The 24,034-nt window shown below is 45.3% G+C and overlaps 1 protein-coding gene across 1 annotated transcript in view; it reads right to left on the bottom strand.

Moving 5' to 3' along the window:
• Window positions 1–24,034, bottom strand: part of frem2a (FRAS1 related extracellular matrix 2a) — a 243,133-nt gene that overhangs the window by 99,822 nt on the left and 119,277 nt on the right. Inside the window, exons 6-7 of the mRNA XM_045690232.1 lie at window positions 10,825–10,950; window positions 10,383–10,634 (exon numbers count right to left, since the gene is read on the bottom strand). Of these exons, the coding sequence (XP_045546188.1) occupies window positions 10,383–10,634; window positions 10,825–10,950 (378 nt within the window). The remainder of the gene's footprint in view (window positions 1–10,382; window positions 10,635–10,824; window positions 10,951–24,034) is intronic.

The raw sequence follows: 24,034 nt of genomic DNA, 5'->3' as shown, positions 1-24,034 counted from the left end.
GACGCTCATCAGACGTGGCAGGGCTTGTAACCTATTACAGACTACAAAGGGAAGCACAGCTGAGAGCTGCCTAGTGACACGAGCCTACCAGATGAGCTAAATAACTTCAATGCTCGCTTTGAAGCAAGTAACACTGAAACATGTATGAGAGAATCAGCTGTTCCAGATGACTGTGTGGTCACGCTCTCCGCAGCCAATGTGAGAAAGACCTATAAACAGATCAACATTCACAAGGCCGCAGGGCCAGACAGATTACCAGGAAGTGTACTCCGAGCATGCGCTAGCCAACTGGCAACTGGCAGTCCTTCCAACCCTGCTAGGCCTCCGACCACAAGGCACTACAGAGGGTAGTGCGTACGGCCCAGTACATCACCGGGCCAAGCTTCCTGCCATCCAGGACCATTATACCAGGTGGTGTCAGAGGAAGGCCCTAAAAATTGTCAAAGACTCCAGCCACCCTAGTCATAGACAGTTCTCTCTGCTACCGCATGGAAAGTGGTACCGGAGCACAAAGTCTAGGTCCAAGAGGCTTCTAAACAGCTTCTACCCCGAAGCCATACGACTCCTGAACTTCTAATCAAACGCCCCCCCCCCTACGCTGCTGCTTCTCTCTGTTATTATATATGCATAGCCACTTTAATAACTCTACCTACATGTACCTCAATTACCTAAACTAACCGGTGCTCCCGCACATTGACTCTGTACCGGTACCCCCTGTATATAGCCTCACTATTGATATTTTACTGCTGCTCTTTAATTATTAGCTAATGTTATTTCTTACTTTTTTTTAGGTATTTTCTTAAAACCTCGTTGTTGGTTAAAGGCTTGTAAGTAAGCATTTCACACATCCGCCACGCTGTTGTATTCGGCGAATGGGACAAATAACATTTGATTTGGTTTGCAAAGGAAGAGAGTTACAGACAGTGTCTAGGAACAGGAAGAGAGTAACAGACAGTGTCTGGGAACAGGAAGAGAGTTAGAGACTGTGTCTATGGAAAAGGAAGAGACTTACAGACAGTGTCGAGGAACAGGAAGAGAGTTAGAGACAGTGTCGAGGAACAGGAAGAGCGTTAGAGACAGTGTCGAGGAACAGGAAGAGAGTTACAGACAGTGTCGAGGAACAGGAAGAGAGTTGGAGACAGCGTCTAGGAATAGGAAGAGAGTAAGAGACAGTGTCTAGGAACAAGAAGAGAGTTACAGATCTTGTCTAGGAACAGGAAGAGCGTTACAGACAGTGTCTAGGAACAAGAAGAGAGTTACAGATAGTGTCTAGAAACAGGAAGAGAGTTACAGGCAGTGTCTAGGAACACGAAGAGAGTTACAGACAATGACTAAGAACAGGAAGAGAGTTACAGATCTTGTCTAGGAACAGGAAGAGAGTTACAGACAGTGTCTAGGAACAAGAAGAGAGTTACAGATCTTGTCTAGGAACAGGAAGAGAGTTACAGACAATGACTAAGAACAGGAAGAGAGTTACAGACAGTGTCGAGGAACAGGAAGAGAGTTAGAGACAGCGTCTAGGAATAGGAAGAGAGTAAGAGACAGTGTCTAGGAACAAGAAGAGAGTTACAGATCTTGTCTAGGAACAGGAAGAGCGTTACAGACAGTGTCTAGGAACAAGAAGAGAGTTACAGATAGTGTCTAGAAACAGGAAGAGAGTTACAGGCAGTGTCTAGGAACACGAAGAGAGTTACAGACAATGACTAAGAACAGGAAGAGAGTTACAGATCTTGTCTAGGAACAGGAAGAGAGTTACAGACAGTGTCTAGGAACAAGAAGAGAGTTACAGATCTTGTCTAGGAACAGGAAGAGAGTTACAGACAGTGTCTAGGAACAGGAAGAGAGTTACAGACAGTGTCTAGGAACAGGAAGAGAGTTACAGACAGTGTCTAGGAACTGGAAGAGAGTTACAGACAGTGTCTAGGAACAGGAAGAGAGTTACAGACAGTGTCTAGGAACTGGAAGAGCGTTACAGACAGTGTCTAGGAAAAGGAAGAGAGTTACAGACAGTGTCTAGGAACAAGAAGAGAGTTACAGATAGTGTCTAGAAACAGGAAGAGAGTTACAGGCAGTGTCTAGGAACAGGAAGAGTGTTACAGACAGTGTCTAGGAACAAGAAGAGAGTTACAGATAGTGTCTAGAAACAGGAAGAGAGTTACAGGCAGTGTCTAGGAACAGGAAGAGAGTTACAGACAATGACTAAGAACAGGAAGAGAGTTACAGATCTTGTCTAGGAACAGGAAGAGAGTTACAGACAGTGTCTAGGAACAAGAAGAGAGTTACAGATCTTGTCTAGGAACAGGAAGAGAGTTACAGACAATGACTAAGAACAGGAAGAGAGTTACAGACAGTGTCTAGGAACAAGAAGAGAGTTACAGATCTTGTCTAGGAACAGGAAGAGAGTTACAGGCAGTGTCTAGGAACAGGAAGAGAGTTACAGACAATGACTAAGAACAGGAAGAGAGTTACAGATAGTGTCTAGGAACAGGAAGAGAGTTACAGACAGTGTCTAGGAACAGGAAGAGAGTTACAGACAGTGTCTAGGAACTGGAAGAGAGTTACAGACAGTGTCTAGGAACTGGAAGAGAGTTACAGACAGTGTCTAGGAACAGGAAGAGAGTTACAGACAGTGTCTAGGAACTGGAAGAGAGTTACAGACAGTGACTAAGAACAGGAGGAGAGTTACAGACAGTGTCTAGGAACTGGAAGAGAGTTACAGACAGTGTCTAGGAACAGGAAGAGAGTTACAGACAGTGTCTAGGAACTGGAAGAGAGTTACAGACAGTGTCTAGGAACAGGAAGAGAGTTACAGACAGTGTCTAGGAACTGGAAGAGAGTTACAGACAGTGACTAAGAACAGGAGGAGAGTTACAGACAGTGTCTAGGAACTGGAAGAGAGTTACAGACAGTGTCTAGGAACAGGAAGAGAGTTACAGACAGTGTCTAGGAACTGGAAGAGCGTTACAGACAGTGTCTAGGAAAAGGAAGAGAGTTACAGACAGTGTCTAGGAACAAGAAGAGAGTTACAGATAGTGTCTAGAAACAGGAAGAGAGTTACAGGCAGTGTCTAGGAACAGGAAGAGTGTTACAGACAGTGTCTAGGAACAAGAAGAGAGTTACAGATAGTGTCTAGAAACAGGAAGAGAGTTACAGGCAGTGTCTAGGAACAGGAAGAGAGTTACAGACAATGACTAAGAACAGGAAGAGAGTTACAGATCTTGTCTAGGAACAGGAAGAGAGTTACAGACAGTGTCTAGGAACAAGAAGAGAGTTACAGATCTTGTCTAGGAACAGGAAGAGAGTTACAGACAATGACTAAGAACAGGAAGAGAGTTACAGACAGTGTCTAGGAACAAGAAGAGAGTTACAGATCTTGTCTAGGAACAGGAAGAGAGTTACAGGCAGTGTCTAGGAACAGGAAGAGAGTTACAGACAATGACTAAGAACAGGAAGAGAGTTACAGATAGTGTCTAGGAACAGGAAGAGAGTTACAGACAGTGTCTAGGAACAGGAAGAGAGTTACAGACAGTGTCTAGGAACTGGAAGAGAGTTACAGACAGTGTCTAGGAACAGGAAGAGAGTTACAGACAGTGTCTAGGAACAGGAAGAGAGTTACAGACAGTGTCTAGGAACAAGAAGAGAGTTATACACAGTGTCTAGGAACACAAAGAAAGTTAGACTGTGACAGCTTTAAACATTACAACTCAGAGAAGAGAGAAGTCAGGGGTGAGAGACACATGCACACGCACACACACACACACACACACACACACACACACACACACACACACACACACACACACACACACACACACACACACACACACACACACACACACACACACACACACACAGGGCTATGACAGACACATTGACTAACCATTATTCCCCCTCTGCTGAGTATGAATCTGGCTAAGTCCCAAAGCCTAATCCCAATAGGGTGCACTAGTTTTGACTAAAGCCCTGAAAGTAGTGCACTATATAATGAATAGGGTGCCATTTGGTGCTGATACTTTGTCTACTGAAGCCTCAGGAGGTTAATTTCATGCCTTGTGTCACAGGTTGGTGGAGAAGCAGAGATTTCAACCACACACATATACACACACACACACACACACACACACACACATACACAGAGACATACACACACACACACACAGAGAGAGAGAGCACACACACACACATACACAGAGACATACACACACAGAGAGAGACAGACACACACACACACACACACACACACACACACACACACACACACACACACACACACACACACACACACACACACACACACACACACACACAGGATATGAAAATTCTTCATTTCCCAAAGAACACAAAAAGGCTTTCTAAATTGGAGAGACAGACGGAATGGTCTTTGAACTGTAAAATTATGAATTCCTCTGCTCTGTTTGTCTGTGTATGTTTGTGTGTCTGTGTGTGTCTGTGTGTGTGTGTGTGTGTGTGTGTGTGTGTGTGTGTGTGTGTGTGTGTGTGTGTGTGTGTGTGTGTGTGTGTGTGTGTGTGTGTGTGTGTCTGTCTCTCTCTGTGTGTGTATGTCTCTGTGTATGTGTGTGTGTGTGCTCTCTCTCTCTGTGTGTGTGTGTGTGTATGTCTCTGTGTATGTGTGTGTGTGTGTGTGTGTGTGTATATGTGTGTGCTCTCTCTCTCTGTGTGTGTGCTATCTAAGAGAAGAAAGAAAGATGTCTGTCTGTAGGATGCATTGCTATCTGTTGTGCTTCAGCGCTGAATGTGGAACGGTGGATTGAGGGTAAAGGGCTTGGGTAAATGCTGAATGCTGAACGGTGGTTTGAGGGTAAAGGCCTTGGGTAAATGCTGAATGGTGGATTGAGGGTAAAGGCCTTGGGTAAATGCTGAATGCTGAATGGTGGATTGAGGGTAAAGGCCTTGGGTAAATGCTGAATGCTGAATGGTGGATTGAGGGTAAAGGGCTTGGGTAAATGCTGAATGCTGAATGGTGGATTGAGGGTAAAGGCCTTGGGTAAATGCTGAATGCTGAATGGTGGATTGAGGGTAAAGGCCTTGGGTAAATGCTGAATGGTGGATTGAGGGTAAAGGCCTTGGGTAAATGCTGAATGCTGAATGGTGGATTGAGGGTAAAGGCCTTGGGTAAATGCTGAATGCTGAATGGTGGATTGAGGGTAAAGGCCTTGGGTAAATGCTGAATGCTGAATGGTGGATTGAGGGTAAAGGCCTTGGGTAAATGCTGAATGCTGAATGGTGGATTGAGGGTAAAGGCCTTGGGTAAATGCTGAATGCTGAATGGTGGATTGAGGGTAAAGGCCTTGGGTAAATGCTGAATGCTGAATGGTGGATTGAGGGTAAAGGCCTTGGGTAAATGCTGAATGCTGAATGGTGGATTGAGGGTAAAGGCCTTGGGTAAATGCTGAATGCTGAATGGTGGATTGAGGGTAAAGGCCTTGGGTAAATGCTGAATGCTGAATGGCGGATTGAGGGTAAAGGGCTTGGGTAAATGCTGAATTCTGAATGGTAGTTTGAAGGTACAGTGCTTGGGTAAATTCTGAATGCTAAATGGTGGATTGAGGGTGAAGGTTGGGTTGTATTCACTAACAACGGAAGCAAACAGACCGTAAAAAGGAGGGATTGCCTGACCTTGTTGAATAAGAAAAGCTTATTTTCATTTTCCATTGCCGTTCTGCTATGTTTTGGTACGGTGTGCACTAATGAATATTACCCTGAGATGGAGTGAGTGGTAATGTTGTATTGCTGATAGTGTTTGTGACAGGCAGCTGCCTTGGAGGAAACGGAAGGACACACAGATTAAGAGTTTTGTGAAAACGGAAAGGCAATAAAATTTAATCTGAAACGGTTAGACACTCAGTGTTTTCTCAATATGAAACTGTTAGACACTCAGAGAAACACTCAGTGTCTAAGAGGTGACTATGAGATGTTGGCCTTCTAGGCATAGTTGCAAAGAAAAAGCCATATCTCAGACTGGCCACTCCTCTTTCTATTCTGGTTAGAGCCAGTTTGCGCTGTTCTGTGTAGGGAGTAGTACACAGCGTTGTACGAGATCTTCAGTTTCTTGGTAATTTCTCACATGGAATAGCCTTCATTTCTCAGAACAAGAATAGACTGATGAGTTTCAGAAGAAAGTTATTTGTTTCTAGCCATTTTGAGCCTGTAATCAAACCCACAATTGCTGATACTCCAGATACTCAACTAGTGTGAAGAAGGCCAGTTTATTGCTTCTTTAAGCAGAACAAAAGTTTTCAGCTATGCTAACATAATTGCAAAAGGGTTTTCTAATGATCAATTAGCCTTTTAAAATGATAAACTTGGATTAGCTAACACAACGTGCCATTGGAACACAGGAGTGATGGTTGCTGATAATGGGCCTCTGTACGCCTATGTAGATATTCCATAATAAATCAGCCGTTTCCAGCTACAATAGCCATTTACAACATTAACAATGTCTTCACTGTATTTTTGATCAATTTGATGTTATCTTAATGGACAAAAAATGTGCTTTTCTTTCAAAAACAAGGACATTTCTAAGTGACCCCAAACTTTTGAACGGAAGTTTACATACATAGTCAAACGCCGCTGTTCGATCCTGCCGACACTGGGTGTTTCTCAATATGTTTACAGTGGGTGTTTCTCAATAAGTACACTACAGTGGGTGTTTCTCAATTAGTTCACTATTATACACTATTATACAGTGGGTGTTTCTCAATATGCTTCCTACAGTGGGTGTTTCTCAATGTGTAAAACAGTGGTTGTTTCTCAATATGTTTTTAAGTGGGTGTTTCTCAATATGCAAATTGTTACTACAGTGGGTGTTTCTCAATCAGGGTTTTATACAGTGGGTGTTTCTCAATATGTGATCACTGGGTGTTTCTCAATAGGTGGGTGTTTCTCAATCTGACTACTACAGAGAGTTTTTCTCAATCTGAATACTACAGTGGGTGTTTTGCAATCAGTTCACTATTATACAGTGGGTGTTTCTCAATTTGATCACTATTATACAGTGGGTGTTTCTCAATATATATATATTTTTTTCTTCACCTTTATTTTACCAGGTAGGCAAGTTGAGAACAAGTTCTCATTTACAATTGTGACCTGGCCAAGATAAAGCAAAGCAGTTTTACACATACAACAACACAGAGTTACACATGGAGTAAAACAAACATACAGTCAATAATACAGTAGAAAAATAAGTCTACATACAATGTGAGCAAATGAGGTGAGATAAGGGAGGTAAAGGCAAAAAAAGGCCATGGTGGCGAAGTACATACAATATTGCAAGTAAAACACTGGAATGGTAGATTTGCAGTGGAAGAAAGTGCAAAGTAGAAATAGAAATAATGGGGTGCAAAGAAGCAAAATAAAGAAATACAGTACAGGAAGAGGTAGTTGTTTGGGCTAAATTATAGATGGGTTATGTACAGGTGCAGTAATCTGTGAGCTGCTCTGACAGCTGGTGCTTAAAGCTAGTGAGGGAGATAAGTGTTTTCAGTTTCAGAAATGTTTGTAGTTCGTTCCAGTCATTGGCAGCACTCCAGTCATTGGCAGCACTGGAAGGAGAGGCGGCCGAAGGAGGAATTGGCTTTGGGGGTGACCAGTGAGATATACCTGCTGGAGCATGTGCTACAGGTGGGTGCTGCTATGGTGACCAGCGAGCTGAGATAAGGGGGGACTTTACCTAGCAGGGTCTTGTAGACGACCTGGAGCCAGTGGGATTGGCGACGAATATGTAGCGAGGGCCAGCCAACGAGAGCGTACAGGTCGCAGTGGTGGATAGTATATGGGGCTTTGGTGACAAAACGGATGGCACTGTATAGACCGGATCCAATTTATTGAGTAGGGTATTGGAGGCTATTTTGTAAATGACATCGCCAAAGTCGAGGATCGGTAGGATGGTCAGTTTTACGAGGGTATGTTTGGCAGCATGAGTGAAGGATGCTTTGTTGCGAAATAGGAAGCCAATTCTAGATTTAACTTTGGATTGGAGATGTTTGATGTGAGTCTGGAAGGAGAGTTTACAGTCTAACCAGACACCCAGGTATTTGTAGATGTCCACATATTCTAAGTCAGAACCGTCCAGAGTAGTGATGCTGGACGGGCGGGCAGGTGCAGGCAGTGATTGGTTGAAGAGCATGCATTTAGTTTTACTTGTATTTAAGAGCAGTTGGAGGCCATGGAAGGAGAGTTGTATGGCATTAAAGCTCGTCTGGAGGGTAGTTAACACAGTGTCCAAAGAAGGGCCAGAAGTATACAGAATGGTGTCGTCTGCATAGAGGTGGATCAGAGATTCACCAGCAGCAAGAGCAACATCATTGATGTATACAGAGAAGAGAGTCGGCCCAAGAATTGAACCCTGTGGCACCTCCATAGAGACTGCTGCTCCTAGGAGGGGCAAGCAGTTCTTTGTGTAGAAGACATTGCCTCCTCCTAGGAGGGGCAAGCAGTTCTTTGTGTAGAAGACATTGCCTCCTCCTAGGAGAGGCAAGCAGTTCTTTGTGTAGAAGACATTGCCTCCCCCTAGGAGGGGCAAGCAGTTCTTTGTGTAGAAGACATTGCCTCCCCCTAGGAGGGGCAAGCAGTTCTTTGTGTAGAAGACATTGCCTCCTCCTAGGAGAGGCAAGCAGTTCTTTGTGTAGAAGACATTGCCTCCTCCTAGGAGAGGCAAGCAGTTCTTTGTGTAGAAGACCTTGTCTCCCCCTAAGAGGGGCAAGCAGTTCTTTGTGTAGAAGATGTAAATCATGACTGTGTGATTCTGTAACTTTGAGTTTGCTCTCAACTTCATCTTGAGTGTAATCACTTGCTTGAATAAACTCTCTATTAACTGGATAATTAGGCTCTGCCTGATCCTTGTATCGAGTTTTCCTCAACAACATGTACTTGTTGGTATTTCTAACCTTCGGTTCAATTATGCTTAGTGGGGTTTTGAAAAATAATGCCTCTTGTGTTCAGTGCTGGTAATACCGTATACCATGGGATGGCACAAGGACGGTATGAAGGTATGAACATCTGTACCACCCAAGCCTAGCAGTTCTCAGGGCAGTTCTCAGGGCAGTTCTCAGATGAGTACTCTGTATAACACATTTCAAAACATCGATGCAAGCTTCAACTGAAATATTCCCAGGATTGTCGACGTAATATGACGCAACCATGTAAAAAAAATATGCAATATTTCTTGAAAACAATGGTGGCTGGTTTTGAGCTGAATAGAGAGAAACTATAAAAAGTTTCCCACTCCCATCTCATATGTTGCCTGACTACAATATTTTATCTTGACACATTAATAAATAGATATTGTGTTCATTTTGGCATGTTTACCTGTCAACAATATCCACTGTAGTGTGTGTGGATCGCAAGCTAACTGACAAAGAATTGGTAGCTAGCTAGCTAGCCACAAAACATATGTAGCTAACCTTGGCTAACTATAGGTAACTGTCAAAATAAAAGAAACACCAACATAAAGAGTCTTAATAGGGTGTTGGGCCACCATGAGATAGAACAGCTTCAATGTGTCTTGGCACCAATTCTACAAGTGTCTGGAACTCTATTGGAGGGTTGCGATACCATTACCATCATTTTGTGTTTTTGTTGATGGTGGTGGAAAACGCTGTCTCAGGCGCCACTCCAGAATCTCCCATAAGTGTTGAATTGGGTTGAGATCTGGTGACTGAGACGGCCATGGCATATGGTTTTCCTGCTCATCAAACCATTCAGTGACCACTCGTGTCCTGTGAATGGGGGCATTGTCATTCTATGGAGGGATAGCCACGGTAGCTAAAATAATGGCCTTACCAGCATTTTTATACATGAGCCTAAGCATGATGGAATGTTAAAGTCAGGAACCACACCTGTGTGATAGCATCTGCTTTCAATATACTTTATATCCCTCATTTACTCAAGTGTTTCCATTTATGTTGGCAGTTGCCTGTACTTTGCATTGCAACATTAGTTGTAGGTATTTGTATTTTTTTTTTTACATAAAAAACTAGCTGGCTAGCTAAATACAATTCACAAATATCTGTGAAACGTTGGCATTTGTTTCATGTAGCTATCTTGTTTCGTCTGTATTGGTTAAAGGTAGTGCAGTAGTGTGAGTGCTTCTCAAATGTAACATTTTATGACTTCTCCACACTGTTGTCCTCACAAAATGTACTCAAGAGAACGTCCTTCGAAAACAAACTCTGAGCATGAGAGTGTGGAGCACAGTAATATGCAGATTGAGAAACAACCAGTGACTTTGTCTGTAGTGTGCTCCCTCCCTCCCTCCCTCCCTCCCTCCCTCCCTCCCTCCCTCCCTCCCTCCCTCCCTCCCTCCCTCCCTCCCTCCCTCCCTCCTCCCTCCCTCCCTCCCTCCCTCCCTCACTCAATCTTACCATCATCTTGGTCTGGATATATGTTGACTTTAGTGGTGGTGTAGTGTGCACCGAGGCACCCTCCGATGGGCAGGGATAGCGTTACGTTGAAGCTCTCCTCCACCTCGTACAGGGAGTCGTCGATGACGACTACGCCACACTGTTTCTCTGTCTCTCCCTTGTCGAAGTGCAGGATGCTGCCGTGCTCCTCTGGCCTGGAAATATAGTCAGAGTAGGACAGGACTGTAGAGGGGACGGTACCAGTGGCTGAACCTGAGGGAGGAGGAGAGACGGGTGAGAGAAGGACAGGTACTGTACCCTGCTGAGAAGAGACAGATGAGGGAAGGAGAGGAGAGAGGCATGAGAGAAGGAGAGGAGAAAGGGATGAGAGAAGGAGATGAGAAATGGATGAGGATGAGAGAAGTAGAGGAGAGAGAGAGAGATCGAGGGAGAGGTACTGTACCCTGCTGAGTATAGCAGATCACCATGAGTTCCTGGCTGATGTCTCCACTCCTGTGGACAGGCACCAGCATCTCTCCAACATCCTCCTTTACCCAGTAACTGGACTGAGGGATGAACACTGTGGACTCTGTAGGAGAGGAGAGGAGGAGTAGAGGAGAGGAGAGCAGAAGGAGGAGAGAAGTGGGAGGAGAGGAGGAAAGGGGAGGATAGGAGGGAGATTGGAGGGGAGCAGAGGAGAGGAGGGGATGAGGAGAGAAGAGGAAGAGGAGAAGGAGGAGAGGAGGAAAGGGGAGGATAGGAGTGGGAGTAGAGGAGAGGAGCAGACGAGGGGAGGGGATGAGAAGAGGAGAGGAAGAGGATAAGGAGAGGGAGGGAGGACAGGAGGGGGATTGGAGAGTGTTAATCACATGTCAGATCAAACTGAAACATGGCACAATAACTTGTCTGCATATGAAATGCACCTTCCATTTTCTTTCCTAGACTGAAGAACAAGTCAGTTTGACAGCCATTTCTAAATACTGGGAAGTCACAGTAACCTCACAGTCTCTCTTCCTCTCTCTCTCGCTCTCTCTCTCTCTCTGTCTCTCTCTCTCGCTCTCTCTCTCTGTCTCTCTCTCTCTCGTCTCCCTCTCTATCTGTCTCCCTCTCTATCTGTCTCCCTCTCTATCTGTCTCTCTCTCTATCTGTCTCCCTCTCTCGCTCTCTCTCTCTGTCTCTCTCTCTCTCTGTCTCCCTCTCTATCTGTCTCTCTCTCTATCTGTCTCCCTCTCTATCTGTCTCTCTCTCTATCTGTCTCTCTCTCTGTCTCTCTCACTCTGTCTGTATCCTGCTCTCTCTCTGTCTCTCTCCGTCTCTCTCAGTCAGAGAAGAGTACGTGATTAAGAAAGAGAGTTAGAGCCAGTGAAAGCACCATCTATCAAACGCTAGAACTCAGAGAAGAGAGAAGTTGCTGGTGTCTGTGAAGTGACAGTTATTTTGCCCTCTAGACACTTAGGGACTAATAATAAGACACTAACAGACCGGACTGGACCTTCTCTACATCCCTGATACCGCAGTGTGCGTGTGTGTGTGTGTGTGTGTGTGTGTGTGTGTGTGTGTGTGTGTGTGTGTGTGTGTGTGTGTGTGTGTGTGTGTGTGTGTGTATGTGCGTGTGTTTGTGTGTGTGCGTGTGTGTGTTTGCTAGGCCGAAGATGACAGACAGACAGACAGACAGACAGACAGACAGACAGACAGACAGACAGACAGACAGACAGACAGACAGACAGACAGACAGACAGACAGACAGACAGACAGACAGACAGACAGACAGACAGACAGACAGACAGAGAGAGACAAAGAGAGAGAGAGAGACATACAGAGAGAGAGACAAAAAGAGAGAGAGAGAGAGAGACAGACAGACAGACAGACAGAAAGAGACGATCGATGGAGAGAGAAAGAGAGAAAGAGAGAGTAAGAGAGGGAGAGGGAGAAAGACAGGACCAGTAACGAAGATAGAGATAATGAAGATACAGTGAAATAGATAATGAAGATACAGTGATAGAGATAATTACCAGCCGCAAAGTGGTAAGCCACACAGGCTCACAGAACCGGGAAGCCGAGTGCGGAAGTAAAAATAGTCTGTCCTCAGTTGCAACACTCATTAACGAGTTCCAAGCTGCCTCTGGAAGCAACATCAGCACAAGAACTGTTCGTCGGGAGATTCATCAAATAGGTTTCCACGGCCGAGTAGCCGCACACAAGCCTAAGATCACCATGCGCAATGCCAAGTGTCAGCTAGAGTGGTGTAAAGTTCGCCGCCATTGGGCTGCGGAGCAATGGAAATGCATTCTCTGGAGTGATGAATCACGCTTCACCATCTGGCAGTCCGACAAACAAATGTGGGTTTGGCGATTGCCAGAAGAACGCTACCTGTCCGAATGCATAGTGCAAACTACAGTTGAAGTTGGACGTTTACATACACCTTAGCCAAATACATTTAAACTCAGTTTTTCACTATTCCTGACATTTAATCCTAGTAAAAATTCCCAGTCTTAGGTCAGTTAGGATCAGAACTTTATTTTAAGAATGTGAAATGTCAGAATAATAATAGAGAGAATTATTTATTTCAGGTTATTTTTCTTTAATCTCATTCCCAATGGGTCAGAAGTTTACATACACTCAATTAGTATTTGGTAGCATTGCCTTTAAATTGTTTAACTTGGGTCAAGCATTTCTTGTAGCCTTCCACAATCTTCCCACAATAAGTTGGTTGAATTTTGGCCCATTCCTCCTGACAGAGCTGGTGTAACTCAGTCAGGTTTGTAGGCCTGCTTGCTCGCACACGCTTTTTCAGTTCTGCCCACACATTTTCTATGGGATTGAGGTCAAGGCTTTGTGATGGCCACTCCAATACCTTGACTTTGTAGTCCTGAAGCCATTTTCCACAACTTTGAAAGTATGCTTGGGGTCATTGTCCATTTGGTAGACCCATTTGTGACCAAGCTTTAACTTCCTGACTGATGTCTTGAGATGTTTCTTCAATATTTCCATGTAATTTTCCTTCGTCGTGATGCTATCTATTTTGTGAGGTGCACCAGACCCTCCTGCAGCAAAGCACCCCCACAACATGATGTTGCCACCCCCGTGCTTCGCGGTTGGAACAGTGTTCAAGCCTCCCCCTTTTTCCTCCAAACATAACGGTGGTCATTATGCCAAACAGTTCAACTTTGTTTGATCAGACCAGAGGACATTTTCTCCAAAAGGTACGATCTTTGTCCCCATGTACAGTTGCAAACCGTAGTCTGGCTATTTTATGGCAGTTTTGGAGCAGCAGCTTCTTCCTTGCTGAGCGACCTTTCAGGTTATGTCACGACTTCCGCTGAAGTTGCCTCTCTTTGTTCGGCGGCGTTCGGCGGTCGACGTCACCGGCTTTCTAGCCGCCACCGATCTACGTTTCTTTGTCCATTTGTTTTGTCTTGATTGTACACACCTGGTATCCATTACGTTATAATTTATTCCCTATTTAACCCTCTGGTTCCCACATGGTTTTGTGCGTGTTTGTTCTTTGTTAAGTGGTCGCTCTTTTGTGTCGAGCTGGATTGTTTTCCCTGTGTGGAATTAGTTTGTGATTTATTCGAGTAAAGTACGTTTTTACTCAGTTCTGTGTCCTGTGCCTGACTCCGTCCTACCCGCTGCACACTGACACTTGACAGGTTATGTTGATATAGGACTCGTTTTACTGTGGATATAGATACTTTTGTACCTGTTTCCTCCAGCATCTTCACAACGTCCTTTGCTGTTGTTCTGGGATTGATTTGAACTTTTTGCACCAAAGCAAGTTCATCTCTAGGAGACAGAACGCGTCTCCTTCCTGAGGGGTATGATGGCTGCGTGGTCCCATGGTGTTTATACTTGCGTACTTTTGTTTGTACAGATGAACGTGGTACCTTCAGGCGTTTGGAAATTGCTCCCAAGGATGAACCAGCCTTGTGGAGGTCTACAATTTTTTTTCTGAGGTCTTGGCTGATTTCTTTTGATTTTCCCATGATGTCAAGCAAAGAGGCACTGAGTTTGAAGGTAGGCCTTGAAATACATCCACAGGTACACCTACAATTGACTCAGATGATGTAAATTAGCCTATCAGAAGCTTTTAAAGCCATGACATAATTTCTGGAATTTTCCAAGCTGTTTAAAATCACAGTCAACTTAGTGTATGTAAACTTCTGACCCACTGGAATTGTGATACAGTGAATTATAAGTGAAATAATCTGTCTGTAAACAATTGTTGGAAAAATGACTTGTGTCATGCACAAAGTAGATGTCCTAACCGACTTGCCAAAACTATAGTTTGTTAACAAGAAATTTGTGGAGTGGTTGAAAAACAAGTTTTAATGACTAATGTAAACGTCCGACTTCAACTGTATGTATTGTTAGGTGGAGGAGGAATAATGGCCTGGGGCCGTTATTCATGGCTAGGCCCCTTAGTTCCACTGAAGGGAAATCGTAACGCTACAGAATAGAATGACATTGTCACGACTTCCGCCGAAGTCGGCTCCTCTCCTTGTTCGGGCGGCGGTCGACGTCACCGGCTTTCTAGCCATCGCCGCTCCATTTTTCATGTATCCATTTGTTTTGTCTCGTTCCCTGCACACCTGGTTTTCATTCCCCCAATCAATCTACATGTATTTATTCCTATGTTCCCCCTCATGTCTTTGTGTATGATTGTTTTTGTGTGGTACGTGTATTTGTACGCACAAGGCTTGCGTGCGTTTTCTCTCATGTTATTTCACGAAGTCTGTTTGTATACATTTGATGGTTGTGACTGTTTTTTTGCGTGTTTTACACTTTGCCTTGTTGGTTGGAGGTTTTTTTGGACGCAGCTGCGTCCGTCTGTATATTCTCTCCTGACTAAATAAAGTGCGCGCCTGTTCACAATTCTCTGCTCTCCTGCACCTGACTTCAGCACAAGTACGCACACGCCTGAAAGACATTCTAGACAATTCTGTGCTTCCAACTTTGTGGCAACAGTTTGGGAAAAGCCCTTTCCTGTTTCAACATGACAATGCCTCCGTGCACAAAGCAAAGTCCATACAGAAATGGTTTGTCGAGATCGGTGTGGAAGAACTTGACTGGCATTCACAGAACCCTGACCTCAACCCCATCGAACACCTTCGGGATGAATTGGAACGTCGACTGTGAGCCAGGCCTAATTGCCCAAAATCAGTGCCCGACCTCACTAATGCTCTTGTGGCTGAATGGAAGCAAGTCCCCACAGCAATGTTCCATCATCTAGTGCAAAGAGTGGAGAGTGGAGGCTTTTACAGCAGAAAAGGGGGGACCAACTCCATATTAATGCCCATGATTTTGGAATGAGATGTTCAACGAGCAGGTGTCCACATACTCTTGTTCATGTATTGTATCAAGAAAAGAAAATATCGAGATAGGACAAACATAGATTTATGGGTAAGGCCAAAATGTCACAAATATTACAACTTGAATTATTTCTCAGTTATGCTTTAAGATACAAATGTCAAATTTATGTCAACAATTCTTCCTCCAAGGGACCCTTTTATGGATAAAATTTCAAAATCCCCCAAAAATCATGGTATGTCTTTGTTTGATGAAGAATCACCCAGAGCGAGAAAGAGAGAGAGAGAGAAAGAGAGGGAGAGAGAATGAGTGAAAGTGAGACTGGCAATAGACAGTGGAGAAAAAAAGAATCAAAAATCCATTCTTTCAGCCTGAGACAGAGACACGCCTAATGCATCCCGATGATGTCATCACTGTAAATCAATCGGTTAAAACCCAGGGTTCTCCTGGGCCACACAGCAGGGGTCAGAGTGTCTCTTTCCATATTTCTCTCCTCTCTCGCTTACTCAATTCAATTACATTTCAATTTATGGCTTTATTGGCATGGCAGACATATGTTTACATTGCCAATGCAAGTGAAATAGTTAAATGAAGGTTAAATAATAAGTAAATAAAAGTAGATAATAAACAAAAGTGAAATAAACAAAAAATGAACACTCACAAAAGTTCCAAAATAATAACGAACTTTCACATGTCATTATGTCTATGTACAGTGTTATAACGATGTGCAAATAGTTAAAGTACAAATATATATATATATATATATACTGCTCAAAAAAATAAAGGGAACGCTTAAACAACACAATGTAACTCCAAGTCAATCACACTTCTGTGAAATCAAACTGTCCACTTAAGAAGCAACACTGATTGACAATAAATTTCACATGCTGTTGGAATAGACAACAGGTGGAAATTATAGGCAATTAGCAAGACACCCCCAATAAAGGAGTGGTTCTGCAGGTGGTGACCACAGACCACTTCTCAGTTCCTATGCTTCCTGGCTGATGTTTTGGTCACTTTTGAATGCTGGCGGTGCTTTCACTCTAGTGGTAGCATGAGACGGAGTCTACAACCCACACAAGTGGCTCAGGTAGTGCAGCTCATCCAGGATGGCACATCAATGCGAGCTGTGGCAAGAAGGTTTGCTGTGTCTGTCAGCGTAGTGTCCAGAGCATGGAGGCGCTACCAGGAGACAGGCCAGTACATCAGGAGACGTGGAGGAGGCCGTAGGAGGGCAACAACCCAGCAGCAGGACCGCTACCTCCGCCTTTGTGCAAGGAGGAGCAGGAGGAGCACTGCCAGAGCCCTGCAAAATGACCTCCAGCAGGCCACAAATGTGCATGTGTCAACTCAAACGGTCAGAAACAGACTCCATGAGGGTGGTATGAGGGCCCGACGTCCACAGGTGGGGGTTGTGCTTACAGCCCAACACCGTGCAGGACATTTGGCATTTGCCAGAGAACACCAAGATTGGCAAATTCGCCACTGGCGCCCTGTGCTCTTCACAGATGAAAGCAGGTTCACACTGAGCACATGTGACAGACGTGACAGTCTGGAGACGCCATGGAGAACGTTCTGCTGCCTGCAACATCCTCCAGCATGACCGGTTTGGCGGTGGGTCAGTCATGGTGTGGGGTGGCATTTCTTTGGGGGGCCGCACAGCCCTCCATGTGCTCGCCAGAGGTAGCCTGACTGCCATTAGGTACCGAGATGAGATCCTCAGACCCCTTGTGAGACCATATGCTGGTGCAGTTGGCCCTGGGTTCCTCCTAATGCAAGACAATGCTAGACCTCATGTGGCTGGAGTGTGTCAGCAGTTCATGCAAGAGGAACTGAATCCAATTGAGCACATCTGGGACATCATGTCTCGCTCCATCCACCAACGCCACGTTGCACCACAGACTGTCCAGGAGTTGGCGGATGCTTTAGTCCAGGTCTGGGAGGAGATCACTCAGGAGACCATCCGCCACCTCATCAGGAGCATGCCCAGGCGTTGTAGGGAGGTCATACAGGCACGTGGAGGCCACACACACACACTACTGATCCTCATTTTATCTTGTTTTAAGGACATTACATCAAAGTTGGATCAGCCTGTAGTGTGGTTTTCCACTTTAATTTTGAGTGTGACTCCAAATCCAGACCTCCATGGGTTGATAAATTGGATTTCCATTGATTATTTTTGTGTGATTTTGTTGTCAGCACATTCAACTATGTAAAGAAAAAAGTATTTAATAAGATGATTTCATTCATTCAGATCTAGGATGTGTTATTTTAGTGTTCCCTTTTTTGAGCAGTGTATATAAAAAAATCAAGAGACATGTGGGTTGTATTTACTATGGTGTTTGTTCTACACTGGTTGCCCTTTTCTTGTGGCAACAGGTCACAAATCTTGCTGCTGTGATGGCACACTGTGGTTTTTCACCCAGTAGATATGGGAGTTTATCAAAATTGGATTTGTTCAAAATTCTTTATGGGTCTGTGTAATCTGAGGGAAATATGTGTCTCTAATATGGTCATACATTTGGCAGGAGGTTAGGAAGTGCAGCTCAGTTTCCACCACATTTTGTGGGCAGTGTGCACATAGCCTGTCTTCTCCTGAGAGCCTGGTCTGAATAGGTGACATTTCTCAATAGCAAGGCTATGCTCACTGAGTCTGTACAGCTTTCTTTAATTTTGGGTCAGTCACAGAGGTCAGGTATTCTGCCACGTTGTACTCTCTGTTTAGGGCAACTAATTATGTTGCTGTCCTCGGGTTCTGTGGGGTCTGTTTGTGTTTGTAAACAGAGCCCAGGACCCTCTTGCTTAGGGGACTCTTCTCCTGGTTCATCTCTCTCTGTGTTTTTGTCTCTCTCTCTCTGTCTCACTCACTCCACCCTCCCCTCTCTCCCTCAATCCGCTACCCCGTATCTCTCTGTCTCCCTCACTCCACTACCCCCTCTCTCTCGGTCTCCCTCACTCTACTACCCCCTCTCTCTCCGTCTCCCTCACTCTACTACCCCCTCTCTCTCTGTCTCCCTCACTCCGCTACCCCCTCTCTCTCTTCGTCTCCCTCACTCCGCTACCCCCTCTCTCTTCGTCTCCCTCACTCTACTACTCCCTCTCTCTCCGTCTCCCTCACTCCACTACCCCCTCTCTCCGTCTCCCTCACTCCGCTACCCCCTCTCTCTCCGTCTCCCTCACTCCACTACCCCCTCTCTCTCCATCTCCCTCACTCCACTACCCCCTCTCTCTCCATCTCCCTCACTCCACTACCCCCTCTCTCCGTCTCCCTCACTCCGCTACCCCCTCTCTCCGTCTCCCTCACTCCGCTACCCCCTCTCTCTTCGTCTCCCTCACTCCACTACCCCCTCTCTCTCCGTCTCCCTCACTCCACTACCCCCTCTCTCTCCGTCTCCCTCACTCCACTACCCCCTCTCTCTCCATCTCCCTCACTCCACTACCCCCTCTCTCTCGGTCTCCCTCACTCTACTACCCCCTCTCTCTCCGTCTCCCTCACTCTACTACCCCCTCTCTCTTCGTCTCCCTCACTCTGCTACCCCCTCTCTCTTCGTATCCCTCAATCTGCTACCCACTTTCTCTCGGTCTCCCTCACTCTACTATCCCCTCTCTCTCCGTCACCCTCACTCCACTACCCCCTCTCTCCGTCTCCCTCACTCCGCTACCCCCTCTCTCTCCGTCTCCCTCACTCCACTACCCCTCTCTCTCCATCTCCCTCACTCCGCTACCCCCTCTCTCTTCGTATCCCTCAATCTGCTACCCCCTCTCTCTCCGTCTCCCTCACTCCACTACCCCCTCTCTCTCTCCGTCTCCCTCACTCCGCTACCCCCTCTCTCTCCATCTCCCTCACTCCACTACCCCCTCTCTCTCCGTCTCCCTCACTCCACTACCCCCTCTCTCTCGGTCTCCCTCACTCTACTACCCCCTCTCTCTTCGTCTCCCTCACTCCGCTACCCCCTCTCTCTTCGTATCCCTCAATCTGCTACCCCCTTTCTCTCGGTCTCCCTCACTCTACTACCCCTCTCTCTCGGTCTCCCTCACTCTACTACCCCCTCTCTCTCCGTCTCCCTCACTCCACTACCCCCTCTCTCCGTCTCCCTCACTCCGCTACCCCCTCTCTCTCCGTCTCCCTCACTCCACTACCCCCTCTCTCTCCATCTCCCTCACTCCACTACCCCCTCTCTCTTCGTCTCCCTCACTCTACTACCCCCTCTCTCTCTGTCTCCCTCACTCCACTACCCCCTCTCTCTCTGTCTCCCTCACTCCGCTACCCCCTCTCTCTCCGTCTCCCTCACTCCGCTACCCCCTCTCTCTTCGTCTCCCTCTACTACCCCCTCTCTCTCCGTCTCCGTCACTCCACTACCCCCTCTCTCCGCCTCCCTCACTCCGCTACCCCCTCTCTCTCCGTCTCCCTCACTCCGCTACCCCCTCTCTCTCCGTCTCCCTCACTCCGCGACCCCCTCTCTCTCCTTCTCCCTCACTCCACTACCCCCTCTCTCTTCGTCTCCCTCACTCTACTACCCCCTCTCTCTCGGTCTCCCTCACTCTACTACCCCCTCTCTCTTCGTCTCCCTCACTCTACTACCCCCTCTCTCTACGTCTCCCTCACTCCACTACCCCCTCTCTCCGTCTCCCTCACTCCGCTACCCCCTCTCTCTCCGTCTCCCTCACTCCACTACCCCCTCTCTCTCTCCGTCTCCCTCACTTCGCTACCCCCTCTCTCTCCATCTCCCTCACTCCACTACCCCCTCTCTCTCTGTCTCCCTCACTCTACTACCCCCTCTCTCTCCGTCTCCCTCACTCCGCTACCCCCTCTCTCTCTGTCTCCCTCACTCCGCTAGCCTTCTCTTACTCTCCCTCCATCCATATCTCTTTTCAGTTTCTCATCTCTCTCTCCATCCATATCGCCTTTCTCTCTCTCTCCATCAATATCTCCTTTCTCTCTCTCTCTCTCATCCATATGTCCTTTCTTTCTTTCTCGCTCTCTCTCGCGCTCTCTCTTTCTCGCTCTCTCTCTCCATCCATATCTACCTCTCTCTCTCTCTCTCTCTCTCTCTCCATCCTGTTTCTCCTCTCTTTCGCTCTCTCTGTCTCTCTCTCTATCTACATCCACACCTTCTCTACATCCACACCTCCACACCTTCTAATGAATACCTGATGAAAATCTCCCGTTTGTCTGTTTTTCCTACTTTTCCTCTCTTTATTTCAGTCTCTCCCTTCCTAGAAGAAACAGCAACCTTACTCCTAAACACACCAGGGTTATCTTCCAACGGCCGCGTTAGAAAAACAACCCCTCATCATCCCTTTAATTATTAATGTGTATGTGTGTGTGTATGTGTGTGTGTGTGTGTGTATGTGTGTGTGACTCAGAGCTTTAGGGCAGGAGACTTCACACAGATTAAACTTCACACGTATTAAACCACTAACTGGGTTCGTTCAGTGAGTCATCTAGACATTTTGGGGGTTTTGGGGCTGTGGCCCAACTGAAGCCTTCTGAGTGTTTGCATTACACACTACACTACATTACTACTGCATTACACACTTAGAGCAAAACATGTATTAAGACCCAACCACATTTGTAGCCATGACCCAAGACAAGCATAACGAATGTGTACGATGTGTATGTCCTCACACAAACTGTAAAGAAAGTAGCGCTGAACAGATAAGAGACCATCCTCGGTAGATATTAGTGGTGCGTTGAAAAGTCTTCTCAACGTTATAGGGAGCAGTGTTAAACTAACTAGACTGATCCGACATAGGGTTGACTTTAGAAAAAACAAGACTGATCCGACATAGGGTTGACTTTAGAAAAAACAAGACTGATCCGACATAGGGTTGACTTTAGAAAAAACAAGACTGATCCGACATAGGGTTGACTTTAGAAAAAACAAGACTGATCTGACATAGGGTTGACTTTAGAAAAAACAAGACTGATCCGACATAGGGTTGACTTTAGAAAAAACAAGACTGATCTGACATAGGGTTGACTTTAGAAAAAACAAGACTGATCTGACATAGGGTTGACTTTAGAAAAAACAAGACTGATCTGACATAGGGTTGACTTTAGGAAAAATAAGACTGATCTGACATAGGGTTGACTTTAGAAGAAACAAGACTGATCTGACATAGGTTTGCCTTTAGAAAAAACAGGACTGATCTGTCATAGGGTTGACTTTAGAAAAAACAAGACTGATCCGACATAGGGTTGACTTTAGAAAAAACAAGACTAATCTGACATAGGGTTGACTTTAGAAAAAACAAGACTGATCTGACATAGGGTTGACTTTAGAAAAAACAAGACTGATCTGACATAGAGTTGACTTTAGAAAAAACAGGACTGATCTGTCATAGGGTTGACTTTAGAAAAAACAAGACTGATCCGACATAGGGTTGACTTTAGAAAAAACAAGACTAATCTGACATAGGGTTGACTTTAGAAAAAACAAGACTGATCTGACATAGGGTTGACTTTAGAAGAAACAGGACTGATCTGACATAGGGTTGACTTTAGAAGAAACAAGACTGATCTGACATAGGGTTGACTTTAGAAAAAACAAGACTGATCCGACATAGAGTTGACTTTAGAAAAAACAGGACTGATCTGTCATAGGGTTGACTTTAGAAAAAACAAGACTGATCTGACATAGGGTTGACTTTAGAAAAAACAAGACTGATCTGACATAGAGTTGAAATTTAGAAAAAACAAGACTGATCTGACATAGGGTTGACTTTAGGAAAAACAAGACTGATCTGACATAGGATTGACTTTAGAAAAAACAAGACTGATCTGACATAGGGTTGACTTTAGAAGAAACAAGACTGATCTGAGTCTTATACACTGATAACATAGAGAGAGGCTAGCTACCGTCTTATACACTGATAACATAGAGAGAGGCTAGCTACCGTCTTATACACTGATAACATAGAGAGAGGCTAGCTACCGTCTTATACACTGATAACATAGAGAGAGGCTAGCTACCCTCTTATACACTGATAACATAGAGAGAGGCTAGCTACCGTCTTATACACTGATAACATAGAGAGAGGCTAGCTACCCTCTTATACACTGATAACATAGAGAGAGGCTAGCTACCCTCTTATACACTGATAACATAGAGAGAGGCTAGCTACCGTCTTATACACTGATAACATAGAGAGAGGCTAGCTACCGTCTTATACACTGATAACATAGAGAGAGGCTACCTACCGTCTTATACACTGATAACATAGAGAGAGGCTAGCTACCCTCTTATACACTGATAACATAGAGAGAGGCTAGCTACCCTCTTATACACTGATAACATAGAGAGAGGCTAGCTACCCTCTTATACACTGATAACATAGAGAGAGGCTAGCTACCGTCTTATACACTGATAACATAGAGAGAGGCTAGCTACCCTCTTATACACTGATAACATAGAGAGAGGCTAGCTACCGTCTTATACACTGATAACATAGAGAGAGGCTAGCTACCCTCTTATACACTGATAACATAGAGAGAGGCTAGCTACCGTCTTATACACTGATAACATAGAGAGAGGCTAGCTACCGTCTTATACACTGATAACATAGAGAGAGGCTAGCTACCCTCTTATACACTGATAACATAGAGAGAGGCTAGCTACCCTCTTATACACTGATAACATAGAGAGAGGCTAGCTACCCTCTTATACACTGATAACATAGAGAGAGGCTAGCTACCGTCTTATACACTGATAACATAGAGAGAGGCTAGCTACCGTCTTATACACTGATAACATAGAGAGAGGCTAGCTACTGTCTTATACACTGATAACATAGAGAGAGGCTAGCTACCGTCTTATACACTGATAACATAGAGAGAGGCTAGCTACCGTCTTATACACTGATAACATAGAGAGAGGCTAGCTACCCTCTTATACACTGATAACATAGAGAGAGGCTAGCTACCCTCTTAGACACTGATAACAGGGGTAGTTCATGTCATTAGCAAAAGAAGCTCAACTGATGTCCTCAACGTTAGAACTAAAGGCTGAGCTTGAAAACAAAGCTATAACACAAAAAGTGTGTGTGTGTGTGTGTGTGTGTGTGTGTGTGTGTGTGTGTGTGTGTGTGTGTGTGTGTGTGTGTGTGTGTGTGTGTGTGTGTGTGTGCGCGCGTGCGTGCGTGTGTGTGTGTGTGTTTGCGGGTGTGTGTTTGTTTGTGTGTGAGTCCTCGAAATTAAGAGAAACATCACCAGCCAGACAGTGACTAGCCTCTGGAGAGAGCATCTGAAGGCTAACCCACAGACATCCTCAGGCAGCTCTCATGGTAACAGACACTAGTTCTGTTTTCTGGCATTTATAGTGTACATGGATTCTGAATTCTGCTCGATATTCAGTCTGTTT

This window comes from Salmo salar, chromosome ssa11 (genome assembly GCF_905237065.1).
Source record: "Salmo salar chromosome ssa11, Ssal_v3.1, whole genome shotgun sequence".
NCBI lineage: Eukaryota > Metazoa > Chordata > Actinopteri > Salmoniformes > Salmonidae > Salmo > Salmo salar.
Note: the sequence above shows the minus strand (reverse complement) of the source record. Positions and strands in the feature narration are given on the sequence as shown.